General features: G+C 40.0%; 1 protein-coding gene across 1 annotated transcript; it reads right to left on the bottom strand.

Annotated features, from left to right (window-relative positions):
- Positions 1-12527, bottom strand: mkks (McKusick-Kaufman syndrome). Its single transcript, XM_038984214.1, has 6 exons — positions 11454-12527; positions 10862-11066; positions 10478-10665; positions 9078-9188; positions 2724-3046; positions 1-639 (listed from the first exon to the last, which is right to left on the bottom strand). Exons 1-6 carry the CDS (start codon positions 12255-12257, stop codon positions 480-482), a joined length of 1791 nt encoding a protein of 596 aa, XP_038840142.1. The 5' UTR covers positions 12258-12527; the 3' UTR covers positions 1-479.
- Between the last annotated feature and the right edge of the window lie 1873 nt (positions 12528-14400).

Raw genomic sequence — 14400 nt, 5'->3', positions numbered from 1 at the left:
TTCCTAACCTCCTGCCAAATGTACGACCATATTAGAGAGACATATTTCCCTCAGATTACACAGACCCACAAAGAATTCGAACACATATAATTTTGAACAAACTCCTGTATCTGTTAGGCGAAATATCGCAGTGTGCAATCGCAGTAGCAAGATGTGTGACCTGCTGCCACAAGAAAAGGGGTCAGAAACAACAGTGTAATAAAAGCTCTATCTGCCTACTCATTCCCACCCCTGTCATTCGTACAGTCTACTATTTGCACATTGTCACAACACCTAGCTTATGTAACATTTGAAATGTTATACTAGATTTTTTTAACCGCTAGTAATATCATATTTTAAATGTTGTTATTCTCTTGAAAGTTTTGTGTGTCATGTTTACTGTTAAAAGCTGATTGTCATTGTTTTGTTTACAGTTTATTTCAATGTAAACACATTCCATGCCAATAAAGCCCCTTTGAATTGAATTGAGAGGTTTGGTGTCAGTTGACATCTTGGATGACGTATCTAATATCCAGTACCACATTAGCCATTTCCACGGCAACCTGCAGAGCATTGAGTTTGGCTGTGAAGGAGTCCAGCACCCTGAGCTGAGGGGTAGTGTCCTTACCCACAACCAGAGGGGCAGGACGTAAAGGGTACCTGGTGAACGTAAAGCTTGTTTATTCAGAGGACATACACACATCCACTTCTACATACAATAAAATACAACAACATACATCACATACAACAACATACAACATACAACAACATACATCACATACAACAACAACAACAACATACATCACATACAACATACAACAACATACATCACATACAACATACAACAACATACATCACATACAACAACATACATCACATACAACAACAACAACATACATCACATACAACAACAACAACATACAACAACAACAACAACATACATCACATACAACATACAACAACATACATCACATACAACAACAACAACATACAACAACAACAACATACAACAACATACATCACATACAACAACAACAACATACATCACATACAACATACAACAACAACAACATACAACACATACAACAACACACATCACATACAACAACAACAACATACATCACATACAACAACAACAACAACAACAACATACATCACATACAACAACAACAACAACAACAACATACATCACATACAACAACAACAACATACATCACATACAACAACAACAACATACATCACATACAACAACAACAACATACATCACATACAACAACAACAACATACATCACATACAACAACATACATACATCACATACAACAACATACATCACATACAACAACAACAACATACATCACATACAACAACATACATACATCACATACAACAACAACAACATACATCACATACAACAACATACATCACATACAACAACATACATCACATACAACAACAACAACATACATCACATACAACAACAACAACATACATCACATACAATAACATACATCACATACAACATACAACAACAACAACACACATCACATACAACAACAACAACATACATCACATACAACAACATACATCACATACAACAACAACATACATCACATACAACATACAACAACATACATCACATACAACAACATACACTAAGATACATCACATACAACAACAACATACATCACATACAACAACATACACTAAGATACATCACATACAACAACATACACTAAGATACATCACATACAACAACAACATACATCACATACAACAACATACACTAAGATACATCACATACAACAACAACAACAACATACATCACATACAACAACATACATCACATACAACAACAAAAACATACATCACATACAACAACATACATCACATACAACAACAACAACATACATCACATACAACAACAACAACATACATCACATACAACAACAACAACATACATCACATACAACAACAACAACATACATCACATACAACAACAACAACATACATCACATACAACAACAATAACATACATCACATACAACAACAACAACATACATCACATACAACAACAACAACATACATCACATACAACAACAACAACATACATCACATACAACAACAACAACATACATCACATACAACAACAACAACATACATCACATACAACAACAACAACATACATCACATACAACAACAACAACAACAACATACAACAACAACAACATACATCACATACAACAACAACAACATACATCACATACAACAACAACAACATACATCACATACAACAACATACATCACATACAACAACAACAACATACATCACATACAACAACAACAACATACATCACATACAACAACAACAACATACATCACATACAACAACAACAACATACATCACATACAACAACAACAACATACATCACATACAACAACAACAACATACATCACATACAACAACAACAACATACATCACATACAACAACAACAACAACAACATACAACAACAACAACATACATCACATACAACAACAACAACATACATCACATACAACAACAATAACATACATCACATACAACAACAACAACATACATCACATACAACAACAATAACATACATCACATACAACAACAATAACATACATCACATACAACAACAACAACAACAACATACAACAACAACAACATACATCACATACAACGCCCAACATCAACATATTCATGGATCTATGGTGGGTACCTGGTGTTGAGGGGGGTCCACTCCAGCTCCGGCCCAGGCCTGCCGCTCCTCTCCACCAGGCCGCAGCCACAGGTGGCTGGAACCTCACCTCCATCACCCGGCTGGAGTCCCTCTCCCTGGAGCACAGTACCCGAATGAATAGCCTCTCCTTGGGGCACAGACCAGTGGTGGGCGTAGGTGAGGTCTACGAGGCCGGTTCCTCCATCGTGCTCCAGGGCCAAGGCTACGGTCTCCAGGGAGGAGCAGAACCCGTTCAGTCCCAGTAGGTACTGAGACTGGGAGACTCCCAGGGATACCGCTGCCTCCGCTGCTTCAGTAGTGCCCTGTGACGGAATTAGATAACATTAGAATTCAATCATTTAAAATCAGCAAATATAATATAATAATATAAATATATACGCCATTTTCCAGACCCTTTGATCCAAAGCGACTTAATCGTTTGTGAATGTATTTTTCAGTGGGTAGCCACAGCGGGAATCGAACCCTTGACGTTGTAAGCTCCATGCTCTACAAATTGAGCCACATAAGACCACATGAAATCAGTCATAAATTAGTATTTCTGGACCACATGAAATCAGTCATAAATGAGTATTTCTGGACCACATAAAATCAGTCATAAATATGAGTATTTCTGGATCAGTGTTATTGAGCAGTATGTAATAACAATGTTATAAACCTTATTGGTTAACAGTAATAACTGTTAGTGTGTTATTAGTGCTTAATCCATCAGAGTCTAAGCCGGGGGGGGGGGGGGGGGGGGTGTACTAAGCTATATGGAATTGTTTTAAGAAGGTCATACCATGGATCAAATAGCTAGTTGATTTTGAATTTTAAAAGCCCCTTGAAGTATCCCACAATTATATATATATTTTTTTACAATTATTTGATGAAAGATTGTATTTGGCCTTACTGCTATTAGCCCATACAAACGCATTGAATAACAGATTCACTACATGGAACAACAGATAGTCCCCCCCCCCCCAAAAAAAAATCTAAATAAAGTTGGTTCTGAAGTGTCTGTCCTATATCTTAAAGATTAGGATATATATTTGTATTGCTTGCTGCATGGAACAACAGATAGTCCCCCTCCCCCCAAAAAAATGTAAAGGAAGTTTGTTCTTTAGTGTCTATCCTGAGAAATATAAGAAAGATTAGGAAACATTTTTTTTAAACCTGTTTTTCTTTGTCATTATGGGGTATTGAGTCATTATGGGGTATTGAGTCATTATGGGGTATTGAGTTATTATGGGGTATTGAGTCATTATGGGTTATTGTGTCGTTATGGGGTATTGTGTCATTATGGGGTATTGAGTCATTATGGGGTATTGTGTCATTATGGGGTATTGTGTCGTTATGGGGTATTGTGTCATTATGGGGCATTGTGTCATTATGGGGTATTGAGTTATTATGGGGTATTGAGTCATTATGGGGTATTGTGTCATTATGGGGTATTGTGTCATTATGGGGTATTGAGTCATTATGGGGTATTGAGTCATTATGGGGTATTGTGTCATTATGGGGTATTGAGTCATTATGGGGTATTGAGTCATTATGGGGTATTGTGTCATTATGGGGTATTGTGTCATTATGGGGTATTGAGTCATTATGGGGTATTGAGTCATTATGGGGTATTGTGTCATTATGGGGTATTGTGTCATTATGGGGTATTGTCTGCGATTGATGAGGAAAAACATGTATTTAATCCATTTTAGAATGAGGCTGTAACGTAACAAAATGTGGAAAAAAGTCAAGGGGTCTGAATACTTTCTGAATGGACTGGACCTTCTGACGAGGCCTGTGGGCGTCCTAGACAAAAACACCCGACATAAACGTGCTCGTGAGAGTCCCACCTTTACACATATTAGTGTGTAGCCCAAACTGTTCGGACACTACAGAGAGTCTCATCTTTCCATAGAGGGGTCATAATAGTTTGTAGGCCAAACCGTTCGGACACTACAGAGAGTCTCATCTTTCCATAGAGGGGTCATAATAGTTTGTAGGCCAAACCGTTCGGACACTACAGAGAGTCTCATCTTTCCATAGAGGGGTCATAATAGTGTGTAGCCCAAACCGTTCGGACACTACAGAGAGTCTCATCTTTCCATAGAGGGGTCATAATAGTTTGTAGGCCAAACCGTTCGGACACTACAGAGAGTCTCATCTTTCCATAGAGGGGTCATAATAGTTTGTAGGCCAAACTGTTCGGACACTACAGAGAGTCTCATCTTTCCATAGAGGGGTCATAATAGTTTGTAGGCCAAACTGTTCGGACACTACATACGATTTTGTGAGAAGACCGATTTTCGGGACGTCTCATGGTCTGACCAACACCGCTGTCACCTTCCACCGCAGACGAGGACGGCCGACATTGGAGGATGTAGTGGATTGAGACGCAGCCCATGATATCTCCAAGTTAAATTGACATATTTTTTATAGGGATTCTTTTATTATGCTAATTGCATTTCCACGGGGGAAATCGACCTTAGCGTGTTAATAACACCAATGTATTTATAAAGGCTGTTAGGTACAGTATAGTGTCATGGTAGACTGGTGTCCTACAGACCTTGTTACTGACGTAGACTGTTAGGTACAGTATAGTGTCATGGTAGACTGGTGTCCTACAGAGACTGTTAGGTACAGTATAGTGTCATGGTAGACTGGTGTCCTACAGACCTTGTTACTGACGTAGACTGTTAGGTACAGTATAGTGTTATGGTAGACTGGTGTCCTACAGACCTTGTTACTGACGTAGACTGTTAGGTACAGTATAGTGTCATGGTAGACTGGTGTCCTACAGAGACTGTTAGGTACAGTATAGTGTTATGGTAGACTGGTGTCCTACAGACCTTGTTACTGACGTAGGCTGTTAGGTACAGTATAGTGTCATGGTAGACTGGTGTCCTACAGACCTTGTTACTGACGTAGACTGTTAGGTACAGTATAGTGTCATGGTAGACTGGTGTCCTACAGACCTTGTTACTGACGTAGACTGTTAGGTACAGTATAGTGTCATGGTAGACTGGAGTCATGGTAGACTGGTGTCCTACAGACCTTGTTACTGACGAAGGCTGTTAGGTACAGTATAGTGTCATGGTAGACTGGTGTCCTACAGACCTTGTTACTGACGTAGACTGTTAGGTACAGTATAGTGTCATGGTAGACTGGAGTCATGGTAGACTGGTGTCCTACAGACCTTGTTACTGACGTAGACTGTTAGGTACAGTATAGTGTTATGGTAGACTGGTGTCCTACAGACCTTGTTACTGACGTAGACTGTTAGGTACATTATAGTGTTATGGTAGACTGGTGTCCTACAGAGACTGTTAGGTACAGTATAGTGTCATGGTAGACTGGTGTCCTACAGCCCTTGTTACTGACGAAAGGCTGTTAGGTACAGTATAGTGTCATGGTAGACTGGTGTCCTACAGACCTTGTTACTGACGTAGACTGTTAGGTACAGTATAGTGTCATGGTAGACTGGTGTCCTACAGCCCTTGTTACTGACGAAAGGCTGTTAGGTACAGTATAGTGTCATGGTAGACTGGAGTCATGGTAGACTGGTGTCCTACAGACCTTGTTACTGACGTAGACTGTTAGGTACAGTATAGTGTTATGGTAGACTGGTGTCCTACAGACCTTGTTACTGACGTAGACTGTTAGGTACAGTATAGTGTCATGGTAGACTGGAGTCATGGTAGACTGGTGTCCTACAGACCTTGTTACTGACGTAGACTGTTAGGTACAGTATAGTGTCATGGTAGACTGGTGTCCTACAGACCTTGTTACTGACGTAGACTGTTAGGTACAGTATAGTGTCATGGTAGACTGGAGTCATGGTAGACTGGTGTCCTACAGACCTTGTTACTGACGTAGACTGTTAGGTACAGTATAGTGTCATGGTAGACTGGTGTCCTACAGACCTTGTTACTGACGTAGACTGTTAGGTACAGTATAGTGTTATGGTAGACTGGAGTCCTACAGCCCTTGTTACTGACGAAGGCTGTTAGGTACAGTATAGTGTCATGGTAGACTGGAGTCCTACAGACCTTGTTACTGACGTAGACTGTTAGGTACAGTATAGTGTCATGGTAGACTGGAGTCATGGTAGACTGGTGTCCTACAGACCTTGTTACTGACGTAGACTGTTAGGTACAGTATAGTGTCATGGTAGACTGGTGTCCTACAGACCTTGTTACTGACGTAGACTGTTAGGTACAGTATAGTGTTATGGTAGACTGGAGTCCTACAGCCCTTGTTACTGACGAAGGCTGTTAGGTACAGTATAGTGTCATGGTAGACTGGAGTCCTACAGACCTTGTTACTGACGTAGACTGTTAGGTACAGTATAGTGTCATGGTAGACTGGAGTCATGGTAGACTGGTGTCCTACAGACCTTGTTACTGACGTAGACTGTTAGGTACAGTATAGTGTCATGGTAGACTGGTGTCCTACAGACCTTGTTACTGACGTAGACTGTTAGGTACAGTATAGTGTTATGGTAGACTGGTGTCCTACAGACCTTGTTACTGACGAAGGCTGTTAGGTACAGTATAGTGTCATGGTAGACTGGAGTCCTAATCAAATCAGAAATCAAATCAAATTTGATTGATCACGTACACATGGTTAGCAGATGTTAATGTGAATGTAGCGAAATGCGTGTCCTTCTAGTTCTGACAGTGCAGTAATATCTAACAAGTAATCTAACAATTCCACAACAACTACCTAATTTACAAGGACAGCCTACTCCTTCCTCCCCGTCGGGGAATTGAACCCCGGTCTCCCGCCTGCCCTGCCCGGACGACATTGGGATTCTTTAGTTAAATAGCCAGTACTGTACTGCCGACCGTCACGTTGTACAGCGCCATATTTATCGTTCCATCCTAACGGAAACCCAGAGGTTTTTTGGTTTTTCATGGAATAGAAACACCATAATATGAATCAAATGAATTAAGCAAGTACCAGTTTGGACACAACTACTCATTCCAGGATTTTTCTTTATTTTTACATTTCTACATTGCAGAATAATAGTGAAGACATCACAACTATGAAATAACACATCCAGTTGAGAACAAATTCTTATTTACAAGGACAGCCTACTCCTTCCTACCCGTCGGGGATTTGAACCCGCGGTCTCCCACGTGCCCGCATTCTCTAGTACAGCAATTATTGAAGGTACTTAAGGTCACCGAGAAAATCTGGACATGGCCTGCTCTCCCTTACGTAAGGAATTAGGCACTTTCCCATGTTTACTACAGTATGTACTGTAGGCTATGTTTACTTGTCAGACTGCACAGTAGCCTAATAAACAAATGCAGGGGGCTTATATCTTCAAAATGCTTTAAATGCTTTATTATCCTAATGTAAAAGCATATACTGTACAGTACTATATTTCTTCATCAGAATCTTTATGCTTTCGTTAATAAAATAATGATAAAAAATACTCTTTCAAAATGCAGATGTTGATTTAGTTATAGATCCATAACGAATTACTATGGGAATAAATATCACTGATTTACAGAAATATTGGAACAAAGTTGTCTAAAGAAGGTAAACAAATAGTTGCTTACTGGAAAATACTCTTTCAAACACACGATCACGTTGTACAGCATCATTGTGGCTATTAGCAGGGCTATATTTTGGCATTTATAAATATTATTTTGGCCTTTATTCAGATTACAATCCCTCACTGTCGTTTAAAAAACCCCCGAAATAGTCTACAAAATATTGTTACTTTTTAACAAAGCGATTATTATTATTAATTCATTTATAATTATATAAAAGCCCCTTAGATATTCTCACAGATCATAATGGAAAATGCCCCATAGATATTAATTTAGAATCCTCCAATCCTCTAAATGTAATTGTTGGCGAAGGGTCACGTCATTGAATTTTTATTTTATTTTTATTTTTTAGATATACTGTAGGCCTACCATAGGCGAAATTAGTTTTGGTTACACTACATTTAGGGTGTGGAAATGTTATGCTCCTCAGATATTAATTTAGAATCCTCCAGTCCTCTTATTCTGTATCCTACTCCCTACCGTCACGTTGTACAGCACAATATTTTCCATTCCATCCTAACGGAAACCCTGAGGGTTTCGTTCTTCTCGGAATAGAAACACCATAAAACGAATCAAATTAATTAAGCCAAATTTCTTAAAATCAATCCCATGTACTATGTTATTACAAAAAAAGGTTTTACATTTTCTAGTAATGCCAATATGGGAGACTATCAAATGCTTCTCAACGTAAAACATGGCAGACAATTAAATAACGTGCCACAGAGTGCTGCAGCAGCCCACAACGTATGCTGCAGTATGACTCAACTTTTAAAGGAGCAACCACTGTACAGACCTTGTTATTGATGTAGGCTGCCATGTGTGTCTCAGTGCATCCTCCTCCCAGCAGAGCTACTGGGTCTCTCAGGGTCAGCCTCAACACATGCTCTGCCCTCTGACACGCAGCCTGGAACATCACAACCACAGAGACACAGAATAACAACAGATCAACACAAAAATCATTCCAAGAAAAACGTTTAGCAACATTCTAACATGATATTAAACAATGAGAGGAACTAGATTACACTTCTAAGACAGGCTTGGATTACATTCAGAGTATAGGTAGACTGTTATAGCTTGACTGTTGTTATTTGACTATTTGAGCATATGTAAAGGGTGTCAGTGTGTCTCCCTTCAGTTTATTGAACATATGTAAAGGGTGTCAGTGTGTCTACCTTCAGTTTATTGAGCATATGTAAAGGGTGTCAGTGTGTCTACCTTCAGTTTATTGAGCATATGTAAAGGGTGTCGGTGTGTCTACCTATAGTTTATTGAACATATGTAAAGGGTGTCGGTGTGTCTACCTACAGTTTATTGAACATATGTAAAGGGTGTCAGTGTGTCTACCTACAGTTTATTGAACATATGTAAAGGGTGTCAGTGTGTCTACCTACAGTTTATTGAGCATATGTAAAGGGTGTCGGTGTGTCTACCTATAGTTTATTGAACATATGTAAAGGGTGTCAGTGTGTCTACCTATAGTTTATTGAACATATGTAAAGGGTGTCAGTGTGTCTACCTTCAGTTTATTGAGCATATGTAAAGGGTGTCAGTGTGTCTACCTACAGTTTATTGAACATATGTAAAGGGTGTCAGTGTGTCTACCTATAGTTTATTGAGCATATGTAAAGGGTGTCAGTGTGTCTACCTACAGTTTATTGAACCTATGTAAAGGGTGTCAGTGTGTCTACCTACAGTTTATTGAACATATGTAAAGGGTGTCAGTGTGTCTACCTATAGTTTATTGAACATATGTAAAGGGTGTCAGTGTGTCTACCTTCAGTTTATTGAACATATGTAAAGGGTGTTAGTGTGTCTACCTTCAGTTTATTGAACATATGTAAAGGGTGTCAGTGTGTCTACCTATAGTTTATTGAGCATATGTAAAGGGTGTCAATGTGTCTACCTACAGTTTATTGAACCTATGTAAAGGGTGTCAGTGTGTCTACCTATAGTTTATTGAGCACATGTAAAGGGTGTCAGTGTGTCTACCTATAGTTTATTGAGCACATGTAAAGGGTACTACCTTAGCGTTGCCTTCCTCAACAAGACTCTGAATGTGCTTGAACCAGGGTCAGCACCCCTCCAATTGTATCGCACCAACATTGGCAACATTTCAAGCTAGCTGTGGAGTGAGCTTACTTCACCTACTTATCTCCGTTACACATAAAACACAAACGGCTCAGTCTAGTCTACCTTCAGTTCGTTGAGCATGGTGTCGTTCCTGTGGCAGAGGACCATAGTGCAGACAGCTGGTGCTGGTTCCCCAGGTGGAAGGAGATGCAGCATCTTTCTGGATCCAACGGTCCTGACACAGCAGCCTTTCACCTGGCCATAGGCCTCAGGAGGGATAGGGGTCTGGTACAATGCCACTGCTTGAGCACCTGGAACAGTGGGAGATATGAAAACCAGTGCTTTCTCGAATCTAGTAGGATTTATATTTATATATAAAAACCCATGTATTATAACAAAATAGAAAGTAGGCCCATAAATGTATTTTATTCTCACCTACCTACTACAAAATAATGATACATCTATGCTGGGTAAAGCATTACTGATAACTACAGTATATTACATTACCTGTCATTTGAACAATGGGCTGGATGAGTGCAATGCCGAGTCTCTCTACGACCAAGACCCCGTGCCTCCAGAGGTAATGCTGCAGTACAGGGTGTATTACTCTCTGACACATAAACACCTCCACCTGGTCTGTAACTGCCTGCTCTCCCAGCTTCAGTAACTCATCCAGGATGAGGTCTTCTGGGTCAGGGGCTCCACAGTGCACCTTTCCAGATCAAATGTTTAATAATAACACCCACAAGGCAGTCATAGACTTTGAAATACATGGATATTGCATTGACAAACAGACAAAGAAAACATTCAAGTTAAAATGCGTTATTGAATAAAAACCTTGACGATATTTTATATAACTTTATTTAACTAGGCAAGTCAGTTAAGAACAAATTCTTATTTTCAATGACGGCCTTGGAACAGTGTTCAGCCTTGTTCAGGAACAGAACGACAGATTTGTACCTTGTCAGTTCGGGGATTTGAACATGCAACCTTTCCGTTACTAGCCCAACACTCTAACCACTAAGCTACCCTGCCGTAGATTTATGTTTGGGGTTACTAAAATATTGCATTTAGTGGTAAAAGTAAGGTATACCATTACCTCCAGGGACCCCTCTCCGAACTCAGATAGATCCCCTGAGAGAGACACCGTGAACAGGGCCAGTCGGAAGGGACCGGGTCCCCGTCTGGTTCTCTCCGAGTCTGTGGGGTGAAGCTGCATGTCTGGGACATTCACCAGAAGACCTGGAAACACTGCAGAATCTAGCACAAACTGTCCCTCGATAGAGACAGTCACAGTCCTACCAAGACGGACTCTGTCTGGGGAGCCCGGGGTGTCACCACAGGGGACAGTCAGTAGAAAGGCATGGACAGCCAACATGCTGATATGCTGTTGTTCGCCCTCAGTCAACACACAGGCAGGTTTGCTAGAGATGACACTCCTGGCTAGTGTCATCAAGCTCTGGCAGCTGTTGAAATCGACATTCACTTTACAGCCACAGTCCTCCTGGTTGAGGAAACTGGTGCAAACCTCCAATAGTTGTTTGTTGATTTTGATGGCAACACTTGGTCTCAAGCCTGACTTCTGGACATGGTCAATGAGGGAAAAACAGAGGATGCCAGTGTACAGACCACAGTCACTGAACCGAGACAGGTGGTTTAGGATGGAGGCAGTTATAAGTTTGAGTAAGGGCTCCGATGAGGAAACAGCTTGAAGTAGGGATGTAGAGGTGGAGGTGGTCAGGACGTGTCCACCAACGTTGTTATGGACTTGTTTCAGTCTGCCATTGGGTCCGAAACAAGAGGTGAGGATCTGTCTCATCAGTGTCATCTTCCGACAGACTTCACTCATGCTCAGTGGGCTGTCTGTACAGACAGATGACGCTTTCTTGGTAACTCGAGACATAGTTACTTATTCTTTCATGCACAAATCATTAGAGCATAAGACACAAGACGAGAAGCCCTCCAAATGAATTGTTGCATGGCAAGTCAGTGTTAGCTACATACTATCATATCACACATTTTCTGATACATTCGGGTGTGATTTTGCTCGATTACAAATGTTTAGTACACCGTTTGGTATTGCTAAATATAGCCTTGGACTTTTTCTGTCTTTAAACACATTTAACTCACATTTTAGAGCTGCGAAACAGCAACAGTACGCTACTGTATTGATTGTTCTGTGGTCGAAAATATGACAGCTGTTAGTTTTAGGCATATTGAAAAATACCTGATTACAATATAATATATTACGTTGATTAAATCCGATTACTCAGAAATGATTGTACCTATACACGTTGAAATGTGTATTATAATAGTATATGAATTATTCTATTCGTTGTCTATGGTGAAATGTGTATTTTCCTGGAGGTTATTTGATGAGAAACAAAGGCTTCTGTTGGCCAGCCAAACCATTTCCATGACAACAAAGACCCGCTATGGGGTCCTAAAAGTCACGTGATACATTTTCAAAACATTCGGCGGAAAATGGTCGTAACTAGTTACCACAGCCACAAAGTCATAATTAGGTCTAAACCCCGCCTATTTCTACAGTTAATATTTTTGAAATCTGATTTTAAAACTAACCCTAACCTGAAACTTAACCACAATGCTAACCATAACCTTTGTTTTAATGCATTTTTACGATAAAGCCCCATTGTACTTTGTGGCTGTGGTAACTAGTGACATCCGCGGAAAATAAGTTGGTATGCAGCTATTAAATAAACGTAGCGAGCTAACGTTACAGCTCGTCCTGAAGTCAGATGATTGCATAACAGTCGGTTTCTTGCTTGTTAGCTACGGTAAATACAACAAACACGGCTTACAAGCTACCTAACGTTAACTAGTTTAGCTGATTATCTTGTACGTCATGTTCTTGTTCAGCAAGAAAAGTTTTGTAGCTAATGTTACGCAACAGTAACATCTATAGTAGTCTGGTAAAATAAGTATTGCAATTATTATCCGTTGTTTCATAGCTGGATATTTAATGTATGCTAGCTATTGTGACTCAAGCAAAAGCCACAGTTAGGTTACTTTGTGGTTCCCCATCAGGTAACATAAATCATTGTGATGTTTATGAAAGGATATGGTGTGGGCAAATCTAAAGAACATTAACGTTACATGTTTGTTTCCGGTCGTAGTTACTACTACTAGACTCAACAAGAATGGCTCCTCACAAGGTTGTTGTCAAGGTAAGTGGAAAGACACCCCAAAGAAGTGGACTAACGTTGTTTTATTCATCTGACTGTTATTGCTCTGTCTTCGGGTAACTGATAAGCAATTTTATTCTGTCATGTTTGACCCATTTGATGATTGGATATGATGGTCCTTGTAATCCGGGATCCTTGGGACATCCCTACTCCATTGAAGTTGACATTTTAAAATGGTTAAAGACATGCTCCAGAACTTTGGCAACTACTAAGCATAAGCAATGGCGGTTTGTGCCGTTAAAGATTAGGGAGGACCATTCATTTTTTTAATGAGCATGGCCTTATTTCTATTACAGCATATTGGATGACTGTCATTCATATTCCATTCACCCAGTTCAATGTAACAGTGATAGGTTTAGGTTACTGTCATTCATATTCACCCAGTTCAATGTAACATCGATAGGTTTAGGCTACTACATGATACTTGAATTTTCCCTATACACATCATGAGGTTGATACAAACTAGCCTATGAATTAACGTTTATAATGTAGGTGTACAGGTCAAGAGACAAGTTGAAGTCATCAAGGTGGCAGACAGTGACACATTCAATACCACCTTGCACACTCTTGCCTGCATCTAGCTGATCTGGGGTGTAATCATTAGTCCAAACAGTTGCAAAAACATTCCTTTCTGCAACTAAAACGAGAGTTTCTATTGGACAAACTCAGGTAAGTCATTTCATTGCGCTGGCTTCCGTTTAGGAAACATTTTTCAACAGAATTGGCGGAATGAATACACCCCTGATCACCTGAATACACAGTTCACTTTTAATAGCAGCCACATACAGCCTCATCACTGGCTCGATGTATAACTCCTTCTCACGTCTACGCGCTCTCCTC

Source organism: Salvelinus namaycush, unplaced genomic scaffold, assembly GCF_016432855.1.
Source record: "Salvelinus namaycush isolate Seneca unplaced genomic scaffold, SaNama_1.0 Scaffold222, whole genome shotgun sequence".
In the NCBI taxonomy this organism is placed as follows: Eukaryota; Metazoa; Chordata; class Actinopteri; order Salmoniformes; family Salmonidae; genus Salvelinus; species Salvelinus namaycush.
This window is presented reverse-complemented; position numbering and strand designations above follow the sequence as displayed.

Excerpts from the sequence above, each read along its gene's own strand:
- mkks (XM_038984214.1), bottom strand. The coding sequence starts at position 12,257 with ATGTCTCGAGTTACCAAGAAAGCGTCATCTGTCTGTACAGACAGCCCA. Across the intron at positions 9,189-10,477 it reads CCATGCTCAACGAACTGAAG|GCTGCGTGTCAGAGGGCAGA; the intron begins GTAGACTAGACT and ends GTGATGTTCCAG. Across the intron at positions 640-2,723 it reads TGGACCCCCCTCAACACCAG|GTACCCTTTACGTCCTGCCC; the intron begins GTACCCACCATA and ends TACGTTCACCAG.